Source organism: Carassius auratus, unplaced genomic scaffold, assembly GCF_003368295.1.
Source record: "Carassius auratus strain Wakin unplaced genomic scaffold, ASM336829v1 scaf_tig00038950, whole genome shotgun sequence".
Classification (NCBI taxonomy): Eukaryota; Metazoa; Chordata; class Actinopteri; order Cypriniformes; family Cyprinidae; genus Carassius; species Carassius auratus.
The window spans coordinates 160,001-181,062 of record NW_020526479.1 but is presented as its reverse complement, the minus strand read 5'-3'; the positions used below and the strand labels follow the sequence as shown (position 1 = coordinate 181,062).

Genomic DNA, 21,062 nt, shown 5'->3' with positions numbered 1-21,062 from the left:
CTGCGTGTGTTTCAGGTGAGTTTCTCCGGGGAAGGCGTTACACCTGTATCCCTCTAACGAGTACGAGGTGCTGCCGAACGGCTGTGAAGCGCACTGGGAAGTGGTCGAGCGGATCCTCTTCATCTACGCCAAACTCAACCCAGGCATCGCTTACGTTCAGGGCATGAATGAGATCGTGGGTCCCATTACTACACCTTCGCCACGGACCCCAACAACCAGTGGAAGGTGAGGCTGATCCTTTCTGATCTGCTGTTGCTTCTGACGGGTGGTGTTGATCAAGCGCTGTTCTTCTTCTGTGTGTAGAGCACGCGGAGGCCGACACCTTCTTCTGCTTCACCAACCTGATGTCCGAGAACAGAGAATAACTTTCATCAAAAGCCTGGACGACTCTCAGTGCGGCATCACCTTCAAGATGGAGAGCGTCTTCTCCAAACTCAAGGAGAAAGACACGGAGCTGTACATGAAGCTGGTGAGGATCAGGATGAGTCTAGGCTCAGTGTTTAACTGCACACACTCGCTGACGTCTGTGTGTGTGTGTCACAGCAAGAGCAGAACATCAAGCCGCAGTACTTCACCTTCGCGCTGGCTGACGCTGCTGCTCTCGCAAGAGTTCCTGCTTCCAGACGTCATCCGGAATCTGGGATTCGCTCTTCTCGGATCAGGAGCGCTTCGACTTCCTCATCCCCTGTTGTGCTGCGCCATGCTCACGTAAGATCTGACACACAGTTCATATTCCTGATTCAAACATTCAGGATGAGGGCAAATCTTGAACTGAATTTGATTCTGAATAATGAGACTGTTGGTTTCTGTAGCGCTGATGGACAGCTGAAATTGACTTTCATAATTAAATTACTTGTGTATTATTATGAATCTGTACTGAATCAAGCACAAGAGAAATCAATGTGTCCTCAGGAAGTTCTGTTCTTCAAGTCTTTGTGTTTTTTGCAGACTGATTCGAGATCAGTTACTGGCTGGAGACTTTACAACTAACATGAGATTACTGCAGGTAACTCACTCTCACACACACACCACTCTCTCTCTCTCTCTCTCTCACACACACACACACACACACACACCTCTCTCTCTCTCTCTCACACACACACTGTCACACACTCACTCTCACACACTCAATCTCTCTCACACAAACACCACTCTCACTCACTCTCTCTCACACACACCACTCTCACACACTTACTCACTCTCACACACACCCCTCACTCTCTCTCACACACACACTCCACACACTTACTCACTCTCACACACACAACCCTCACTCTCTCTCACACACACACTCATTCTCTCTCACACACACACACACACACACACTCTCTCTCTCCCTCTTACACTCACTCTCTCACACACTCAATCTCTCTCACACAAACACACGTTCACTCTCTCTCACACACTCACTCTCTCACACACACACACCACACTCACTCTCTCTCACACACTTACTCATTCTCACCTCACTCTCGCACTCTCACCACACACACATTTACTCTCTCACACTTTCACACACACACACACACACACACACTCACTCATTCTCTCTATCACCACACATTCACTCTCTCTCTCACTCACTCTCTCTCTCACACACACTCACTCTTTCCCACACACACTCTCTCTCTCTCACACTCACTCACTCTCTCACACACACAATCTCTCACACTCACTCTCTCACACACATTCACTCTCTCACACACACTCTTTCACTCACACACACTCTTTGACTCACACACCGCATTTTCTCTCTCACACACACACACACACTCTCTCACACATTCACTTACTCACACTCTCCCACACTCTCACACACAGTCTCTCACACTGTCACACACTCACTCACTCTCACTCACTCCCCCACACACTCTCTCTCTCTCACACACACAATCTCTCACACTCACTCTCTCTCACACACACACTTTCACTCACAACCAATTCACTCTCTCTCTCACACACGCGCACACACACACACACAATCTCTCCCACACACTCTCTCTGACTCACACTTTCTCCCACACACTCACTCTCTCTGACTCACACACACACACTCACTCTCTCTCTCTCACTCACTCACACACTCACTCTCTCTCTCACACACACACACCACTCTCTCGCTCTCACACTCTCTCTTTCTCTCACACACACACACTCTCTCTCACACACTCTCTCTCTCTCTCACACACACACACACTGTCTCTCACACTCACTCACTCTCACACACACACACACACACACACACACACACACTGTCTCTCACTCTCACACACACACACTCTCTCTCTCTCACACTCTCTCTTTCTCTCACACTCACTCTCACACACACACACACACACACTCTCTCTCTCTCACACTCACTCACTCTCTCTCCACACACACACTCTTTCTCTCTCTCACACACACACTCTTTCTCTCTCTCACACACACTCTCTCTCTCTCTCACACTCACTCACTCTCTCTCACACACACACTCTCTCTCTCTCACACACACACACTCTCTCTCTCTCACACACACTCAATTTTCAATTCAATTCAATTCAATTCAATTCATATTGCTTTATTGGCATGACATACAAAGGTACATATTGCCAAAGCATTGTACATAGCAGAATAGAAACAAACAAAACAAAAATTCATATATATCCATAAGAAAAAATAGAATAAAATACATGCAAAATAAATCTATATACATTTTCATAAACATTGATGGTACTTCTAATGTAGATGTGTTCACTCTTTACCTCTTAGTTTGTGGCATTTGTAAATATAATGTGCTACCACAGAGGAAGCAGGTCCTTCACCAAGTAATATTTTTAATTTGTCATGTTCACTGAGTGACTGGAGCTCAGGAGTGTTGTGCTGTATTTGACTGTACAGTGAGTCTCTCAGAGATGTGTATTTATCACAGTGGAGGAGGAAGTGCTCCTCCGTCTCGACTGATCCTGATCTACACTCGGCACACACTCGCTCTTCTCTGGGTAACCAGCTCTTTCTGTGTCGTCCTCTCTCTATGGCCAGCTGGTGGTCACTCAGTCTGTACTTGGTCAGTAACTGTCTGTGTGTTATATTCCTGACTGAGAGCAGATAGTCAGCCATACTGTACTCTCTGTTGAGTTTCAGATAACACTGGAGGCGACTTTGCTCTTTGGTTTGTTCTTTCCAATACTGTATGTATGTCTCCTTCTCTTCATTCATAATCTCTTTGATTCTTCTATGTTTTTCAGGATTGGTGATATCGAGTGCTTTGTTAGTTAGCTCTGATACCATTACACAAAGATTACTTGAGCACTCTTTTTTTGTGTTTTTAGTGCTTTATAATGAAGAGAATCTTCTGAACTAGAGTTTAAGTGGATCCAGAACTTTAAAACTCTTTTTTTAATGATGAGGTTTAGGGGAAGACGGGCGTTATTAGGAGTGTTTCTGTGCACGTGAAGGATGCTTCTGCAGAACTCCACATGCAGAGCTTCTAAAGGGTGTTTGTTCCAGTCTTTATGGCTGGAGTTACTCGCTGGACCCCAGATCTCGCTTCCATACAGGGCGATGGGCAGAATCACACTATCAAAGATCTTTTGTCCAGATTCTGATGGGGATGTTTATTTTAAATAATTTCATTCGTATAGCGTGTAGTGCCCTGCGGGCTTTTATAAGTAATGTTTTAATTGCCAATTTGAAATTTCCAGTGGGAGTTAAAACCAGACCAAGATAAGTATATTGTAAAGTATGTTGAAGTGTGGTGTTGTTTAATGTGAATAGATGTTTATGTTCTAGATTTCTGGGCTTTTTCTGAAATATCATAATCTTAGTTTTTGGGATGTTGATGTCTAAGGCCCAATCCTGGCAGTATTTAGTTTAAAATGTCGAGGTTGTTCTGGAGACCTTCTGGTGTTTTAGACAGAATTAGTAAGTCATCTGCATACAGTAGATATTTGACCTCTGTGTCATGTAATTGTAGTCCTGGACTGTTGGACTGGTCCAGAAGATCTGCCAGTTCATTGATATAGATGTTAAATAAGGTCGGGCTGAGACAGCAGCCCTGTCTCACTCCTCGCTGTTGAGGAAAATACTCTGTCCTTTGCTGCCCAATTTTTACTGCACATTTATTTTGGTTATACATGTTTTTAATTAAGTCATATATTTTACCCCCTATGCCACTTTGAATGATTTTATAAAATAGTCCATTATGCCAGATAGAGTCAAAAGCCTTCTTAAAATCTATAAAGCATGCAAATATTTTCCCCTCTTTCTTCTGGTGTACATGTTCATTTATGAGCGTGTGTAGTGTGTGAATATGGTCAGTGGTTCGGTGTTTAGGGAGGAAGCCGATCTGAGATTTGCTGATGACATTGTGTTGCTTTAAGAAAGATGAAATCCGAGAGTTGACTATAGAGCAAAATACTTTTCCTAAATTACTGGTTACACAGATCCCTCTGTAGTTATTAGGATCGGTTTTGTCTCCACATTTAAAGATGGGAGAGATGAATCCTGTGTTCCAGACCTCAGGAAAAACACCTGAACTCAAAATCAAATTAAAAAGTTTCAGTAATGCAGTTTGCAGTTCAGGAGAGCTGTTTTTAAGCATCTCGTTCTTTATGTTGTCAGGGCCACAGGATTTCTGACATTTGAGGGATTTCAGTTTTTCACTAAGTTCTTGTTGAGTTATTGGATAATCTAGTGGATTTTGGTTGTTTTTGATGCATGATTCAAGAGCATTCAACTTTTGGAGGACATTTAATTGGTTGGGGTTATTCAGAGGGTCAGTTTGAGGTGTATAGAGCTTCTCAAAGTGATCCTTCCAGATCTGACCATCTTGTATGGCTAACTCTTGTGGTTTTGTCTTGTTCAGACTGTTCCACATGCTCCAGAACTGACCCTGATCAATTGAGTTTTCCATCTTCTGAAGTGTGTTGTTATAATAGTCCAGCTTCTTCTGTCTCACGGTGTCACACTCTCTCTCTCTCACACACACTCTCTCTCTCTCACACTATCTCTTTCTCTCACACTCACTCTCACACACACACTCACTCTCTCTCTCTCTCTCACACTCACTCACTCTCTCTCTCACACACTCTCTCTCTCTCTCTCACACACACACACACACACACACTGTCTCTTACACTCACTCACTCTCACACACTCACTCTCACACACACAATCTCTCCCACACACTCTCTCTCTCTCACACTCTCTCTCTCACACTATCTCTTTCTCTCACACTCACTCTCACACACACACACTCACTCTCACTCTCTCTCTCTCTCACACACACACACACACACACACTCACTCACTCTCTCTCACAGACACACACTCTCTCTCTCTCATACACACACACTCCTAACATGTTTTCTGGTGTTTTCCAGGATTATCCCATCTCTGATGTTCATGCCATCCTCATTAAAGCGAAAGAACTGCAGGACGGTTTGTAGCCGCCACGCCCCAATAGGCTCCGCCTCCAGTCTGATGATTGACAGCAGTGCCGCCCATCTCACTCGGGTGGGATCCAGCATTTGCCTTTGTGTGATTGAGTGTTTGGTCTTACCGTCTCTCAGGTAGACATGCAAGTGTGTGTATGTGTATGTGTGTGTGTGAGCGAGAGAAAGATAGAGATTGTGTGTGTGTGTGTGTGTGCTGCGCTCAAGTTGTTTATTGTTGCACTGAAAGATTTTAAAGACCAACATACTGACTCTCTCTCACACAACACACTCTCTCGCTCTTCCTTACAGACACACACACTCCCACTCACCCTCTCTCTCACACACACACACACACACACACACACACAAGCCACAGATGGACTCCAGAAACACTCCAGAACTGATATACTATAGTATAAATCTGGAACAACAGAAGACTGGTCACCTGAGGGTCTTCATCCAGCTGTATTATATCAGTGATTGTTGTTTGGTTTATTACGTATCTGTCACAAATGAACAAACCCACAGTGGTGCAGATGGATGGAGGTTCTCGTCTTCATCTGTGAGAGAACTGAAGCTTCCCAGACGTCACGGGACACTGTTCTGGAGAAGCTTGAGACGGGAGATGAGTGAGTGGATTCATTCAGGAGCAGCATGAACCAATCAACACTACAGACCCGTCACTGATCTCAGATCAGCTCCTTCAGAGTCATCTCTCCTCCGCAGATCACACGGCTTTAGCATCCCATCATCCCTCTGTTTAGTGACGTCATCCGTCTCCACTAATAATCTGCATTAACTGCTCTTCAGGCATCTCCTCACACTAATAACGGCGCTCGTGTTTCTCTGAGGGAAACATCTGATCAAACATTGGGACTCCTTCGAATCCTTAGTGTTTTTATAAATATGTTCATCGCTGCAGTTCATTTTTTTAAAATGTTGTTTTGTATTTTAAAGCTCAGAGGATGTTGGGAATTGAATGGTCTTTTATTTGAGGAATGTCTGGTCACACATGTGTGTCTTTGACTGTATTCGTTCATGTACATTTGAAAACCATGTTTTTTCTTTTGCATGAGATGTTTTTGTATGAACCTCTATAGTTCTTGCTGTTGTATATCAATGTTTTTACAGTGCTTGCGGATGCACAATAAAACAATTTAACCTTTAAATCTCTAAAAATCACTTCAAAACACTCAAAGTCAGCACATTGCTCATGTTACACAGACACAGAGCTGATCTCACTGCAGGAGTGTGACGACGGTCAGTGACTGAGAAAAACCCAAAACAACTGATAATCAGCTTGAGTCAGCATAAATAAAAAATCAGGCTTCTAAAAGCGTTATTGCTTTTATGCCAAAATTACACTTTTACGGTGGCCCAGAATCGCTTCTGATGTGGCATTTCAGTGTGTGTACACCTGCTGCTCAGAGGTGCTGTCAATGCATTCATACAGCCATTACAACAGGATGCTGTTTCAGAGCAGGCTTTATCTGGTCTGGCTGTTATGCAGCATTACATCTTTACAATGAACCGAGCAGGCACAGAGCAGCCTTAAGTGAGATATGGAAAGATTCATCAGTGCATGTTTCTCTTTGTCATTTTTAATCAAAATGTCATGGCAGAATGTTTTTTTTTTTTTACTTGTTTTCTTTTTTCTCTTGTTTGTTTATTCTGTTAATATTGTAAATTAACTAAGCTAAAAAAAAAAAGCTTAATTAATAAATAAATATTGGCAAAATAAAATGTCCTAACTGGATCTTCTGCTTAAATCACAAGCTCACATTCAGTGCATCACAAAGAGAAGAGAAGAGAAGATTTGTCGCTACTTATGTTACATCGCGAGATTAAACACATAGGGCCCGATCATACACCCGACGCAATGTGACGCAAGGTGTTTGCTCGTTTCAGTCCAGCGCCACGTCGTTTAATCCATAGACAGTAAAAGAAAGGTTTAATCAGCGAATGCGTTTGCGCCCATGTGTGCACCCATGGGCGTGCTGGTCTGAAAAAGAGGTGTGTTCAGGCGCATTGCTATTTTAAGCAACTGAAAATAGACTGCGCCATATCCCAAAACAAACCTAGTCTAAAGTCAATGGTTCAATGTTATTATTATTTATTATTATATTTTTTTTAAAGAGCGCGTTGGTAGAAAATTATCACCGGTACACACAGGGATGCGCATCACACAAACATGCCAAATATTAAAAACAAAAGGATTACAGTGTAAAGGAATATTATTGTATAGGCTACACAAATATAAAAATATAATGATGGATCATTGCATGTATTAGAATTAGGATACCTATTTGCAATTCAGTTTTTTACTACTTATAATGATGAATTAAATTGGCTTATTAATTGCACAATCGTACCAATACACACACACACATACATTAATACAATCTTTTAAAATAGGCTAATCATTTATTGTGGAACGAAACCAGTGTGGAAACCAATGGTTCACAAACTGGATCGATCTGAGGTGCAGGGCTCGTAAAATCGCAATCCTGACGTCCCGGGACTATTGTGTTTTTCAGTCGGGCTCTATATCCCGGCTCTGCCCGACGGGGCCATCGTGAATAGTGATGTAAGGTTCATAACTTGATTCGCGTTGTTCACTCACTTGAAGGAGTGAAACGGATCGTAGTTGATCGTTTGCACTTGTTTCTAAATCCTGCCGATTCAAACGTTTTAAACAATTCGCGCGCATTCGGGGCTTGCGCATGCGCACTCATTCAAAGCACGCGCTGAGAGCAGCATTTCAGACAATCTTGACAGAATTAATTCATCCTTCGCGTATCGTAACACTCACATGCATGCAATCAAAACACACTCCTTACGCGATTGAACTCACTCATCCATTTGCCTAGAAAAGAGATGTAATATTATGATTTCCGTCATTTAAAAAATATGTATATATTGTGTACCGGGTGGGCCGACCCACATTGCCAGCGGCCCACCGGGAAAAGTCCCGGTGCTCCAGATGGCTAGTCCGCCCCTGCCCGTAGATGATCTGCTCGCGTAGCTACTTTAACTTCACGCACGAGCAGATCGGTTTCTTCACTTGAGAAGCGTTCAGCTGTTCCGCCGTGTAAATAACGATCTGTCATAACGCGAGCTAAAGGGAATGGGAGGTGACACTCTGATTGGTTTAGTGAACGTTACGCCCAATAATCATTAAGAGAATAGGCACAACCCATTCCAAAAATGTTCCCAGGCGCACGGACCGTTTTCCGTCGTTAAAATAGCAAAATTGGATTTGGACACGCCCTGAGTGCGCCTGCGCCGTGCGCTTTATTTGCATTTAGATCGTAAAAATAGGTCACCTTATTACTGGGTTTTAATTTTTTTTAGCGAATGAAAGAACAGTTTGCCAGTGCAATACACATTGAACAAACGTTCCTATATCCCACAATGCAATGTGTTTGTCATTTCCAGTGTGATGACTGAAAAATATAAACAAGTTATTTGTGTCTTTTTATCTAACAATTACGAGTTTATGGGCCCTATTTTAACGATGATTATTATAACTATTTTAAAAAAGCGAACTTTAAAATTTTTGCAATAGCTACATATTTTCCATGGCAATATATATATTTGCAACACTGCTTTTCTTTTGCATTTTAGTCAAGTTTGAGCTTGGAATACAGATTTTTCCTTTTCTGCATGTCTCACTTTGTTTTGACTCCATAAGTTTATATCTTTAATAAGTTAAATTGCATTGAATTCAATTTTATTTCTATATCTCTTTTTACGATACAATCGTTGCAAAGCAACTTTTCAGAAAATTCAGTTTCTACAATATTTAGTAGTAAGTGTCTGACCAGGCTGACAAGTTTGGATTAAGAATGTGAAATGAATGTACATATTTGTACAATAAAAGCAGGACACCACCCGCTAATGTAATGAGGTCTAATGTTTATGATATTACACAAAAACAGCGGTTTGAGACCTTTATACTTATGTGCTGCGTGCTGTTTTGAAGCAGTATATAGTATTCAGTATAGTATGCAGTATACAGTGTGCAGTATACAGTATGCAGTATATAGTGTGCAGTATACAGTACGCAGTATATAGTGTGCAGTATACAGTACGCAGTATACAGTATGCAGTATACAGTGTGCAGTATACAGTACGCAGTATACAGTGTGCAGTATACAGTACGCAGTATACAGTGTGCAGTATACAGTACGCAGTATATAGTGTGCAGTATACAGTACGCAGTATACAGTGTGCAGTATACAGTACGCAGTATACAGTGTGCAGTATATAGTATGCAGTATACAGTATGCAGTATACAGTGTGCAGTATACAGTATGCAGTATGCTGTACACTAGTGTTCAGTCAGCATCTGTTTCCATGGAAACTTCTCCCGCAGTCAGGCCTTCATTAGCGTCACGTGATTATCACATTGGCATTAATGCGGATAAAACACGCCTGCTGTATCATACATGATGTGATCTGATCGCAGTGTGTGTAGTATGTAGGCTAGTATGTTGAATGGTGTCATCTTCAGCGAGCACACGCCCTCCGCTCCCGCGCGCGCCCCCCGCGTCCAGTGCGCGTTCACGCCGCAGACCCACAAACCCACATCAGAATGTGAGCAAGAACTGAATCTGTGTCAAGGACGCGAGCGAATAACAACGCGGGATTGGTGCCGGAATAAAGGCAGATTCGGATCCGGATCATCCGCGGGTTCGGGTTCAGATCGAAGCGGATTCTGCGGGTTTCGGGCCTGATTCGGATTCCGCGAGTGTTTCTCTCATCTGTGGATCTAAACGGACGCACGACCCTCGCGGATCCGGTCCAGATCTGATGTTTATGAATGAGACTCTGAGATCAGATCGATACATGAAGGATTCGTAGATCTGCCGTGAAATATGAATGTGAACGATTACGATATGAAATCATTTATGCGCTGATTGATCTTCAGCATCGCCTCCATTTTGAATCTGATTTTATGTCCTGATTTTATTTGTGATGATGGATTTATTCCCCGTCTCCTGATTTATTCCTCTCGGCCACTGCTGTGCGGTTATGGTGTTTTTTATAAACTGGATCGTCCATCACTGAAGCCGGATTATTTCACATATTGATCTGATCGTGTTTCTCACTGTAATCAAAGAAAGGTTCGAGATGATTCGGTTCGGAGAAGGAGGATTCGGATCAGTGAGTATGTGCCCCTCGTGAGAGAGGGCTGATCGATCTGCCCCGAACCCGGTGATGATGATGAAGATGATGATGCTGGAGACACAGGTGGGTCATGCACCGCTCCAGAAACATGGCTGTGTGTGTGTGTGTGTGTGTGTGTGTGTGTGTGTGTGTGTGTGTGATCACCATGTTCAGACCGAGAACAAATGACACATATAGAACCAATCAGAAACAGCTGGTAAATTACTGAAGAGATCAGGTGTGAACGGAACACATCCGGTGTAGACTAGGACAACAACAATTATTACAACAATCAACTAATCATCCATTATTTCACCAGTTCATCTGCTTTTATAATGAGCTAAAACACTGAGTTACACATATTCTAACAATTCTAACAAATAAAACAAGGTAATTACTTATAGTGAAAGTGAGAATAACTGACTGAATGATGAACGTTTGCTTCTGTGGAACAAAATAAAGTGCTGAGATATTTCATCATCAATAAATTATTTAATTCACAACATCAGCACTCTTAAAACACCTTACAGTGATCTAGTGATCAAAACAGTCACGCTTTAATCGATGCAAAACAAACTATCAATTTAATGTAATGATTTTTTATTTATTTGTATTAATTAATTTATTTTAAGATTCACTAATAGAAAAAGTCTGTCATTAGCTCGCTCCACACTGGACATCGCTGTGATCAGATGCTTTCTTAACTGCTGTTTTCTCACCGCTGTCGTTTTTGTTTTGTGTTTATTTCATTATTGAGAGGAAAGCATGCAGCACATTTACTTTTATGCATTTAGCAGATGCTTTTACCCAAAGCGACTTACAATGTATTCACGCTATACATTTTTACCAGTATGTTCATATTTTCATATTCATATAAACGTTGCTTTCATTAGAGTGGGCGGATTCGGTATCTTCTGTTTATGATGTCACAAAACTTGTATTTTGAAACGGATGTGTGTATGGTGCTTTACCAGTTAAAAGATGGAACTTCGCAGTCTGTGTGAACAGTGCATTTACGGTAAAGTCGTTCTGGTCATTATATGGCAATCTCTAGTGGCAGTTCTGTGTGAAAGCACCTGATGAGTATCTGTCATCATTTACTTCTAATTCTCACCCTGTTTGAGTTTCTATCTTCTGTTGAACACAAAATAAGATGTTTTGAAGAATGTTGGTAACCAAACAGTTGACGGTAGCCATTGATTTTCTCTGTATTATGGAAGTCAATGGCTACCGTCAGCTGCTTGTTTACCACCATTCTTCTTTTGTGTTCATCAGAAGAATAAAACTTGAGGGTGAGCAAGTGATGACAAGATTTTCACTCTTCCTTTACTACAGGTGGAGATCAGTGTGAATCTGAGTCAGTTGGGATGGTTTTCATGGATTTGTTGGGAATCTGGTCGTGTTCAGATTCAGTCATGATCCTCATTCATGAAACCTAACCTCTCCTCCAGATTAACAAACGCTTCGCTAACCACAGATCTGATTAAAACATCTGCATGACTCCAATCATTCATAAAGAGGGAATCTACAGAGAATAAAAAGAAGAACACAATAGGCACCTTTTTGTTTATCAATAAAAAAACGAATTGGTTCACTAATTAATTTTGTTATATATTATTGTGGTAAGTGCAAGTGTAAGTTTTGTTCGTTTGGTTGAAAGAACAGAACACATTCCGCTGTTTTACACAGCATTACGTGTGTTTGGAAGAGCTGCAAGTGTTTTCTGAAAGTACAAGCACATTTGTGAAACCATTATTTCTGCTTGTGTTTCATGAACAAGACTCATGTTAGCGTCAGCAGCTGGTGTGTGTGTGTGTGTGGACAGATCCATTATGAATGTGTGTTTGGACACTGATTATCTGAGAAACGAAGAACCAGTACGGTTATTGTCTTCTGCTTGTGATCCGGAGAAGAGTTGATGTGCTCCTGTCGTCTGGGATCACTGTATTTGTGTTATTCAGAGTGAAATCTGACACAGGAAGTGTGTGTGACCCCTGAGAGACTGTGTGTGTGTGTGTGTGTGTGCAACCACAGCTGTGTAAGATCCTTTAATGTTAGTTTCATGGGCTGAACGCACACACACACACACACTCTCTCTCTCTCTCTCACACACACACACACACACACACACACACTGAGAATCGTCAGGTTTAGTCTAGATTGACCCTCTGTCCTCTCATGACCTAATGCTTCTCAACACGTGGATGTTATGATTTCTGAGTGTGTGCAGCAGCAGGTGGCGCTGTCACACAGAGATCCTCTTATTTATTAAGTGCTTCATGATCCAAGCATCCAACAGAATTAAAGAACGTTCTCTTCCTCCTCTGGTGGATCTGGAATAATCTAGACCCTCAATCGTTCAGTGTAATGGTTAACCCTTTGTACACTAAAGATGTGTCACTAAAGGGTTAATTATCAGTAGTGACGTGTGAAGCCCCACTAACACAGAAATCAAAGCAAGCATCTTTCTGTTGAATTCACACGATCATCTGAACCTGATGCCAGATCTGCTCTGAAGTCCTCCATCCTCCCGCAGAGCTCTGATTCATATATTCACATCTATGCCCTGTTCCTCACCCGGTTCAAACCATCAATATTTAGATCTTCTCTCAAATGGAGAAGAAGGGATAAATGTGAACAGACTGTGATGCTTGTGAAGCACCTGCTGCAGTATCACAACTTTTTTTAATGCACATGGATGAATTTATTCACAAAATGCATTTCCATCTCCCATTATTCATTTTAACTCTTGTTCACAAGTCAGAAAACACCATAAAAACTTTTTCGTAAATGAAGGGACTTTTTTTTTCTTTCACAAAATTAGCAATCACTTTCCAATCACTTTCCAGTTTTCTTTATTTCTGATCTAATACTTCAAAATGCACATAACTGTGTGATGTTTTTATATAAAAAAACTGCCAGTGTGGAATCACAGTTGTTTTAATGCATTCTGGGTAATACAGCACTAAAGTGTGTGTGTGTGTGTGTGTGTGCGTGTGCGTGTGTGTGTGTGCTGAGGTCACATCACATCTGTGTCCTGTGAGCTGCAGTAAAGTGTGTGTAAGAGGTTCAAGGCAACACATCTTCACTCCCTGTCAAAGAACTAGAGTCACATCCTGAATGATCCTAATTCATCTCATTATTCTTGGTTCAGTCTGTTTGGCTCAGTTACTCCTGAACACACTGTTCCAGAAGGATCTCGTGCATCAGACACACATGACAGAATACAAGTGACATCTCTCTGAACTCTGCTCTTTTAAATAACTCCAGATGTGCGGTGGAAGCTTAATGAAATTCACAAGCTCGATTTGAGAGAGTTTGTGCAATAAATATTTTTGAGTTTGGGTGTTTTTTCTGTAGCAGCTGTGTCTGTTTTCTCAGATGAATCTCTGCAGATGTTGTTCCTCCAGCAGGCGGCGCTCTGGGGCTCATCAAATCACTTCAGCTGCAGCTCCGCTCTGAATCACCCAAACAAAAGTATCATCCAGACAAAAGTATCATTTCAGACAAAAGTATCATTCAGACAAAAGTATCATTCAGACAAAAGTATCAGTCAGACACATGTATCAATTGGACAAAAGTACCATCCAGACAAAAGTATCATTCAGACAAAAGTATCATTCAGACAAAAGTATCATTCAGACAAAAGTATCAGTCAGACAAATGTATCAATTGGACAAAAGAATCATCCAGACAAAAGAATCATCCAGACAAAAGTATCAATCAGACAAAAGTATCATTCAAGACAAAAGTATCATTCAGACAAAAGTATCAATCAGACAAAAGTATCATCCAGACAAAAGTATCATTCAGACAAAAGTATCATTCAGACAAAAGTATCATTCAGACAAAAGAATGATTCAGACAAAAGAATCATCCAGACAAAAGAATCATCCAGACAAAAGTATCATTCAGACAAAAGAATGATTCAGACAAAAGAATGATTCAGACAAAAGAATCATTCAGACAAAAGTATCATTCAGACAAAAGAATGATTCAGACAAAAGAATCATCCAGACAAAAGAATCATCCAGACAAAAGTATCAATCAGACAAAAGTATCATCCAGACAAAAGTATCAATCAGACAAAAGTATCATCCAGACAAAAGTATCAATCAGGCAAAAGTATCATCCAGACAAAAGAATCATCCAGACAAAAGTATCAATCAGACAAAAGTATAAATCAGACAAAAGAATCATTCAGACAAAAGTATCATCCAGACAAAAGAATCATTCAGACAAAAGTATCAATCAGACAAAAGTATAAATCAGACAAAAGAATCATTCAGACAAAAGTATCATCCAGACAAAAGAATCATCCAGACAAAAGTATCATCCAGACAAAAGTATCAATCAGACAAAAGAATCATCCAGACAAAAGTATCATCCAGACAAAAGTATCAATCAGACAAAAGTATCATTCAGACAAAAGTATCATTCAGACAAAAGTATCATCCCGAAATAATATCATCCAAAAAGAAATATCCAGAAAAAAAGTATCATTCAAACATTATAATCCCGGGAATTCAAATACAAACTGAGATCTGTGAAATACATTATGATTATTAATCCTAACGAGGTAACTATCTTTATTAGCGCTGAGAGAATCAGCAGGAACAGTGGCGTCTCTGTCTGGATGATAATAACTGAATAAAGACGCTTTAGTTTATATCTTAAGTGAATATAAATAATAAGCCACGCGGACCGCTGAGCTCCGCCCACTTTCACAGCCGCCGAGTTGATTGACATTTCACTGTGATCTGTTCTGTTCAAGGGGCAAGGAACTCGACCGGAAGTTGAAGTCGGGTGGGGGCTGCCATCTTGTAGCAGAACTTCACTTGCGTTAGCATCCCATTGACTCCCATTCATTTTGGCGTCACTTTGACAGCGAATAACTTTACATCTGAGGCGTTTAAAGACTCTGTTTGTCCATTATTTATTTCTAAAGATACACAACAATGTATAAAGGGCTCCATTACCTTCTATGTTACATTATGGCCCCGTATAAACAGTTTTTGTAAAAAATAGGCTAACGATTGCGTCATAACCACTCGTCTCTCTGTCGCATTACCGTACAGACAGGAGGAGAAGCTCGCAGGTAATTAACTTAATATGGCGTACTGGTGTTACATTTTAAAATACTATACAAAATAATTAATCAGAATACTTACTCCTGCTCACTCACGACAAAGAACTCCCCGCTCAAGCTCGCCGTCTCTGCAAGATTAACGATGGCAGTTTGCACGCACAGCTACTAGAAGATTTACATCTGTCAGACAGGTTGCTGACGTCATCAAGCTTCGTTTGAGTCTGTGCGTCAGAAACGGAAGTGCTAAAAAACGCTAAAACTGGGCATCATTTGTCTCAATTGAGTTCCAATGGGGTCGCTGTGTCCATTTCTTTTACTGTCTATGGTTCTGTTCTGTGGTTCTGATCTGAAAATGACGTCATGATCCCGAGCGGAGAAAGAGGCGGAGCCCGAGCTCTCTCTCTCTCTCTCTCTCTCTCTCTCTCTCTCTCTCTCTCTCTCTCACACACACACAAACACACACACACAAACACACACACTCCTCCGGTCGCACGCAGATGGTCTCGCCGGTGTGCGGCTGTAGTTCGGTCGGATTTCTCGGTACCGATGGTGTTAGCGGCGGGATGTGAGCTCGGCTCCGGTTCCGTTATGTTTGATGCCAGTGTTTGGCGGATCCGGAGCATCCGGGACTCTGTGAGACTCGAGATCAGCGACGAACCGAGTCCTGCGGTGCTGAACCGATTCACACACCTGGATCCGGACACTCCTCACCTGGAGGTAGAAAGAACAGAGTTATCTTACATACAGATACTGGAAACTTCACCAGCGACAATAATAATAGAATGTATCGTAGAAAATTATTTACAATTAAACTATTTTGCATATAAACTAAATAAAATTCTGCCATGTCTTACATACTTTGCCTTCAGTTATGAACTGTAATAAATAGTTGCAATTATATATTAAACTTCTTTTCATTGTTACACATTTAAAGAGTTTAATTCATTACAATTCATGATCAACATCGAATGTCATACAGCAGAGATATCTGAATACTGTACATTACGACTTTAAAGGTGTAACCATGATAATGTAAATATAAGAGTGGTTACAATATTTATAAACAAATAATTTATTGCAGATTCTATCGACAGGCATGATGTGTTAGTGTAGAAATAAAGATGATAATGAAGAGTTGAGTTGATATTGATGTGATTTGTTCTGGTTTTACAAGAGAAGACACTTGATGGTCATAAACTCTTTTCTGATGTCTGTGTGCCAGTATTTCCCTGCATGCACTGCAGTGGACTCATGGTCTGTTCTCTGGGTCTGTGTGTGTGTGTGTCTCTCTCTCTCTCTTTTGGTCTGGTAGGAGAGTGTGTGTGTGTGTGTGTGTGTGTGTGTGTCTGTTGGACTGGTACACAGAGAGTGTGTGTGTGTTGGTCTGGTACACAGAGAGAGAGTGTGTGTGTGTCTCTGTTGGTCTGGTACACACAGAGAGTGTGTGTGTGTCTCTCTCTCTCTGTTGGTCTGGTACGGAGAGTGTGTGTGTGTGTCTCTGTTGATCTGGTACGGAGAGAGAGAGTGTGTGTGGATCGACGGAATCATTCTTGAGTTGGAGGTGATCACTGGTGAATGTGACAGAAGTGTTAGTCTCTCGCCTCACACAGGTTTAGTGAGTCATGTAACACGTGTGTGTGTGTCTCTCTCTGTGTGTTACTCGTGTTCACTACTGGAGCTGATGAACACTTCAAGTTCTCTCAGCAGATTTTAACCCCGTGAAAGCCGCTCTGATCCCATCAGCTTCAGTTCATCTGAAATCCTTCTCAAACCATCAACACTGTGATACTGCAGATGCTTTTACTCTGTGCAAAGCATTCTGGGTAATGGTTGAGCTTTATCTGTCTTGTTGCAGCATTGTGAAGAAACCTGAATCCAGTTTGTTCCCTGCAGAAGTGTTTGTAGATCAGATATAAAGCGGTCAGAGGAGGAATGTGAGTTCAGATCTGTGTGTGTTTGGATCTGATGCTTCCTGAGACTCATCTCTTAACTAGTTGTGGTGTTAACTGGTTAGTGAGTAGTTTTGCTGTGGTTTGTTGACATGAAAACAGAGAGAGACAGTGATGGTGTAACCTGTTTTCTGTGAGTCTTTGTGTTTCAGTTATTGATCCGAACGAATCAGAAGCTTCCTGAAACACGACACACCTCACATCTCTCTCTCTGTGTGTGTGTCTCTCTGTGTGTGTGTGTGTTTCTGTCTGTCTCTGTGTGTGTGTCTCTGTGTGTGTGTGTGTGTGTGCAGAATGCGAGTCAGGAGATCGGTGAGGAGGTGGAGGACGGCGCTGTGTTCAGCATCTCTCTGAGGAAGGTCCAGATGTACCAGTCGTCCAGTAAGAGTCAGCGCTGGATGGGTGTGGACTCGGACTCGGGTCTCAGTCTGTACGAGACGTGTAAGCTGCGCACCATCAAAGCAGGAACTCTGGAGCGTCTGGTGGAGTACATGGTCACCGCCTTCAGAGGAAACGACTCCACCTACGTCACCATCTTCCTCTGCACCTACAGGACCTTCGCCACCACCAAACAAGTGCTGGACCTGCTGCTCAACAGGTGACACACACACACACACACACACACAGAGACAGAGACACACACACACACACACACACAGAGACAGAGACACACACACACACACACACACACACAGAGACAGAGACACACACACACACACACACACACAGAGACAGAGACACACACACACACACACACACACACACACACAGAGACAGAGACACACACACACACAGAGACAGAGACACACACACACACACAGAGACAGAGACACACACACACACACACACACAGAGACAGAGACACACACACACACACACAGAGACAGAGACAGACACACACACAGAGACAGAGACACACACACAGAGACAGAGACACACACACACACACAGAGACAGAGACACACACACACACACAGAGACAGAGACACACACACACACACAGAGACAGAGACAGACACACACACAGAGACAGAGACAGAGACACACACACACACACAGAGACAGAGACACACACACACACACACACAGAGACAGAGACACACACACAGAGACAGACACACACACACACACACACAGAGACAGAGACACACACACACACACACACACAGAGACAGAGACACACACACACACACACACACACACACACACACACTGAGGCTGATGGTGTTGACCGTGGACCAAGCATCACACTAACCAGTGCACATCTCCAGTTAGACACTGACTTCACAGGGACCCTTTTATTTCTGGAGATGCAGTTTCATTATTTACTTCATTAAATCTTGTTCTGTCAGGGCTGTTTCTAGTCATTTTAATACTGTTTGGATGTAAATCGTCTTTAATTGTCGTTTACTAGCAGAACCTGAATAAATGTGAGCATGTGTGTTTTCAGATACGCTAAACTGCAGCCGGGCGCAGAAGCACGCAGGATGACGAATGACGAGCGAACGGAGCTCAGGAAGTACGAATCATGATTGAAACACACACACACCTGAGACCGGTACGAGTGTATATCTGATTGTTTCTCTCGCGTCTCGTTGCAGCACCGTCTCCTCGATCCTCGGCGCCTGGTTGGATCAGTACTCTGAGGACTTCTGGAAGCCTCCGGACTACAGCTGTCTGAGACGCCTGATCCACTACCTGCAGCTCAGCTTCCCCGGGTCGGATCTGGAGCGCCGCGCCTGTAACCTGCTGAGCCAGTTCCACCGCAGACTCCAGCAGGAATCAGACCGAGACGGTTCGTCTGCTCCGGTCCTTCACCTGATGATGTGCATCACACTCAACCTGACGTTTACCTGAACTCTTCTGCTCATCACCATTAGTCAAAGTCACATTCTGAGTTGAACGGTTTTGGAAGTCATTTAAGTGATAACATTAAAATATATAATGTATGGTTTAAATTGGAGTAGGTAGTGTTTCTGATTATGGCATGATTACTGTAACATGATAAAGACTGCAGTCACATAGAGTACATATCAGGAAGAAAAAAATACTTCATAGTTTATATTTATGGATTTGGAAGACGCTTTTATTCAAAGTGACATACTCTTGCTTTCCCTGGGAATCGAACCCATGACTTGAGTGTTGCGAGCGCCGTGATCTATTATTTAATCTACAGAAATATCATATAATAATTGTCATATAAGTTCTGGGTCAGAAGAAGCTTTCAGCGGTGAATGTAAAGACAGATGTGTGTTTGTGTGTGCAGTGCTGGATCAGTGCTGTGCCTTCGCTCTGCTGCAGGAGAACGGATTCCACGAGGAACGACCCGACTTCCTGAACTTTGACCCCACTGTGGTGGCAGAGCAGTTCACACTGATGGATGCAGTGAGCAGCACACACTCACACACACACTCACACACACACACACTGTTGTGAGGATGGGTTTGGGACGAACTCAGATGCAGACAGGATGTACTGAACACAAGATTTATTATACAAAAAGGGGAAAAACAAAACCCACGAGGGGGAAAACAAGGGCTAGGGTGAACACTAAAAGAAATCTACAAAACACAATAAACAAGGTAAACAAAGACTCTGAACACTAAATACTAACAAACACTCACTGCAAGACAAAGACTTCTTCGAGGGGTTTCTAGGACAAGGTATTTCAGGAGAATGACATGTAGGAACACATAAGTAGAACAATGAACCGACGAAAGACAGAGCACACTAGGAGATCTAAATAGGGGAACAATTAAGACACGACAGGTGGCACAGATACGGCAATCACAACAAGACTAGGATAACAAGGGGGGCGGGGCAAGGGAATGGGACAACACAAGCACATGGCCCAAAGACAAGGCCATGTGCTTGTACACAAAACACGGGTCTGTCATGATCCTGCCTCAAGACTAGAGAAAAGTCGGGACATGAAGGCAGAATCATGACAGAACCCCTCCCTTAAGGAGCGGCTTCCAGACGCTCCTCAAGGGAACATCAAACACGGGACATGACTGACATGACAGACTAGGACACAGACACAAACCAACAAGACATGACAAATAATAACAAAGGCAAACATGAATAGACAATGACAGGGTTAGGGTGACAAATCAAAAAAAACAAACAGGGAAGGGGAGGGGGCGGGACCACAAAGTTCATGGGGGACAGACCAGGGTGGGTGGGTGGGGTAGGAATCTTAGGAGGACAGGACGAAGGCTGACGACGGGGGGTAGGGGCAGGTCTGGGTGGTGAGGGAAGGGAAGGGGTCTCGGGACAACTGACAGGGGACATGACAGGAGCAGTCACGGGACGCGGGGCAACACTTACAGGACGCGGGGAGACGACAGCTGGACACGGGGGGACAACATCTACTGGACACGGGGCCACATCAACAGGACACATGACTACAACAGCAGGACACGGGGCAACACT

The 21,062-nt window shown here is 42.6% G+C and overlaps 1 protein-coding gene and 1 pseudogene across 4 annotated transcripts in view; both read left to right on the top strand.

The window, feature by feature from the left end:
- The first annotated feature begins 19 nt into the window (after nt 1-19).
- On the top strand, nt 20-6,586 carry LOC113083604 (TBC1 domain family member 13-like; annotated as a pseudogene).
- A 3,253-nt stretch (nt 6,587-9,839) lies between these two features.
- The window catches only part of ralgds (ral guanine nucleotide dissociation stimulator), a 21,270-nt gene continuing 10,047 nt past the window's right edge, over nt 9,840-21,062 (top strand). For 2 of the 4 annotated variants that reach the window (XM_026254645.1, XM_026254647.1), the window contains exons 1-5: nt 16,134-16,395; nt 17,921-18,225; nt 19,078-19,146; nt 19,229-19,422; nt 19,894-20,012. In XM_026254645.1, coding sequence (XP_026110430.1) covers nt 16,225-16,395; nt 17,921-18,225; nt 19,078-19,146; nt 19,229-19,422; nt 19,894-20,012 — 858 coding nt within the window. In that variant the 5' untranslated portion in view covers nt 16,134-16,224. Of the gene's footprint in view, nt 10,674-16,133; nt 16,396-17,920; nt 18,226-19,077; nt 19,147-19,228; nt 19,423-19,893; nt 20,013-21,062 lie in introns of those variants that run through there. The other 2 variants (XM_026254648.1, XM_026254646.1) reach the window with 2 other exon arrangements.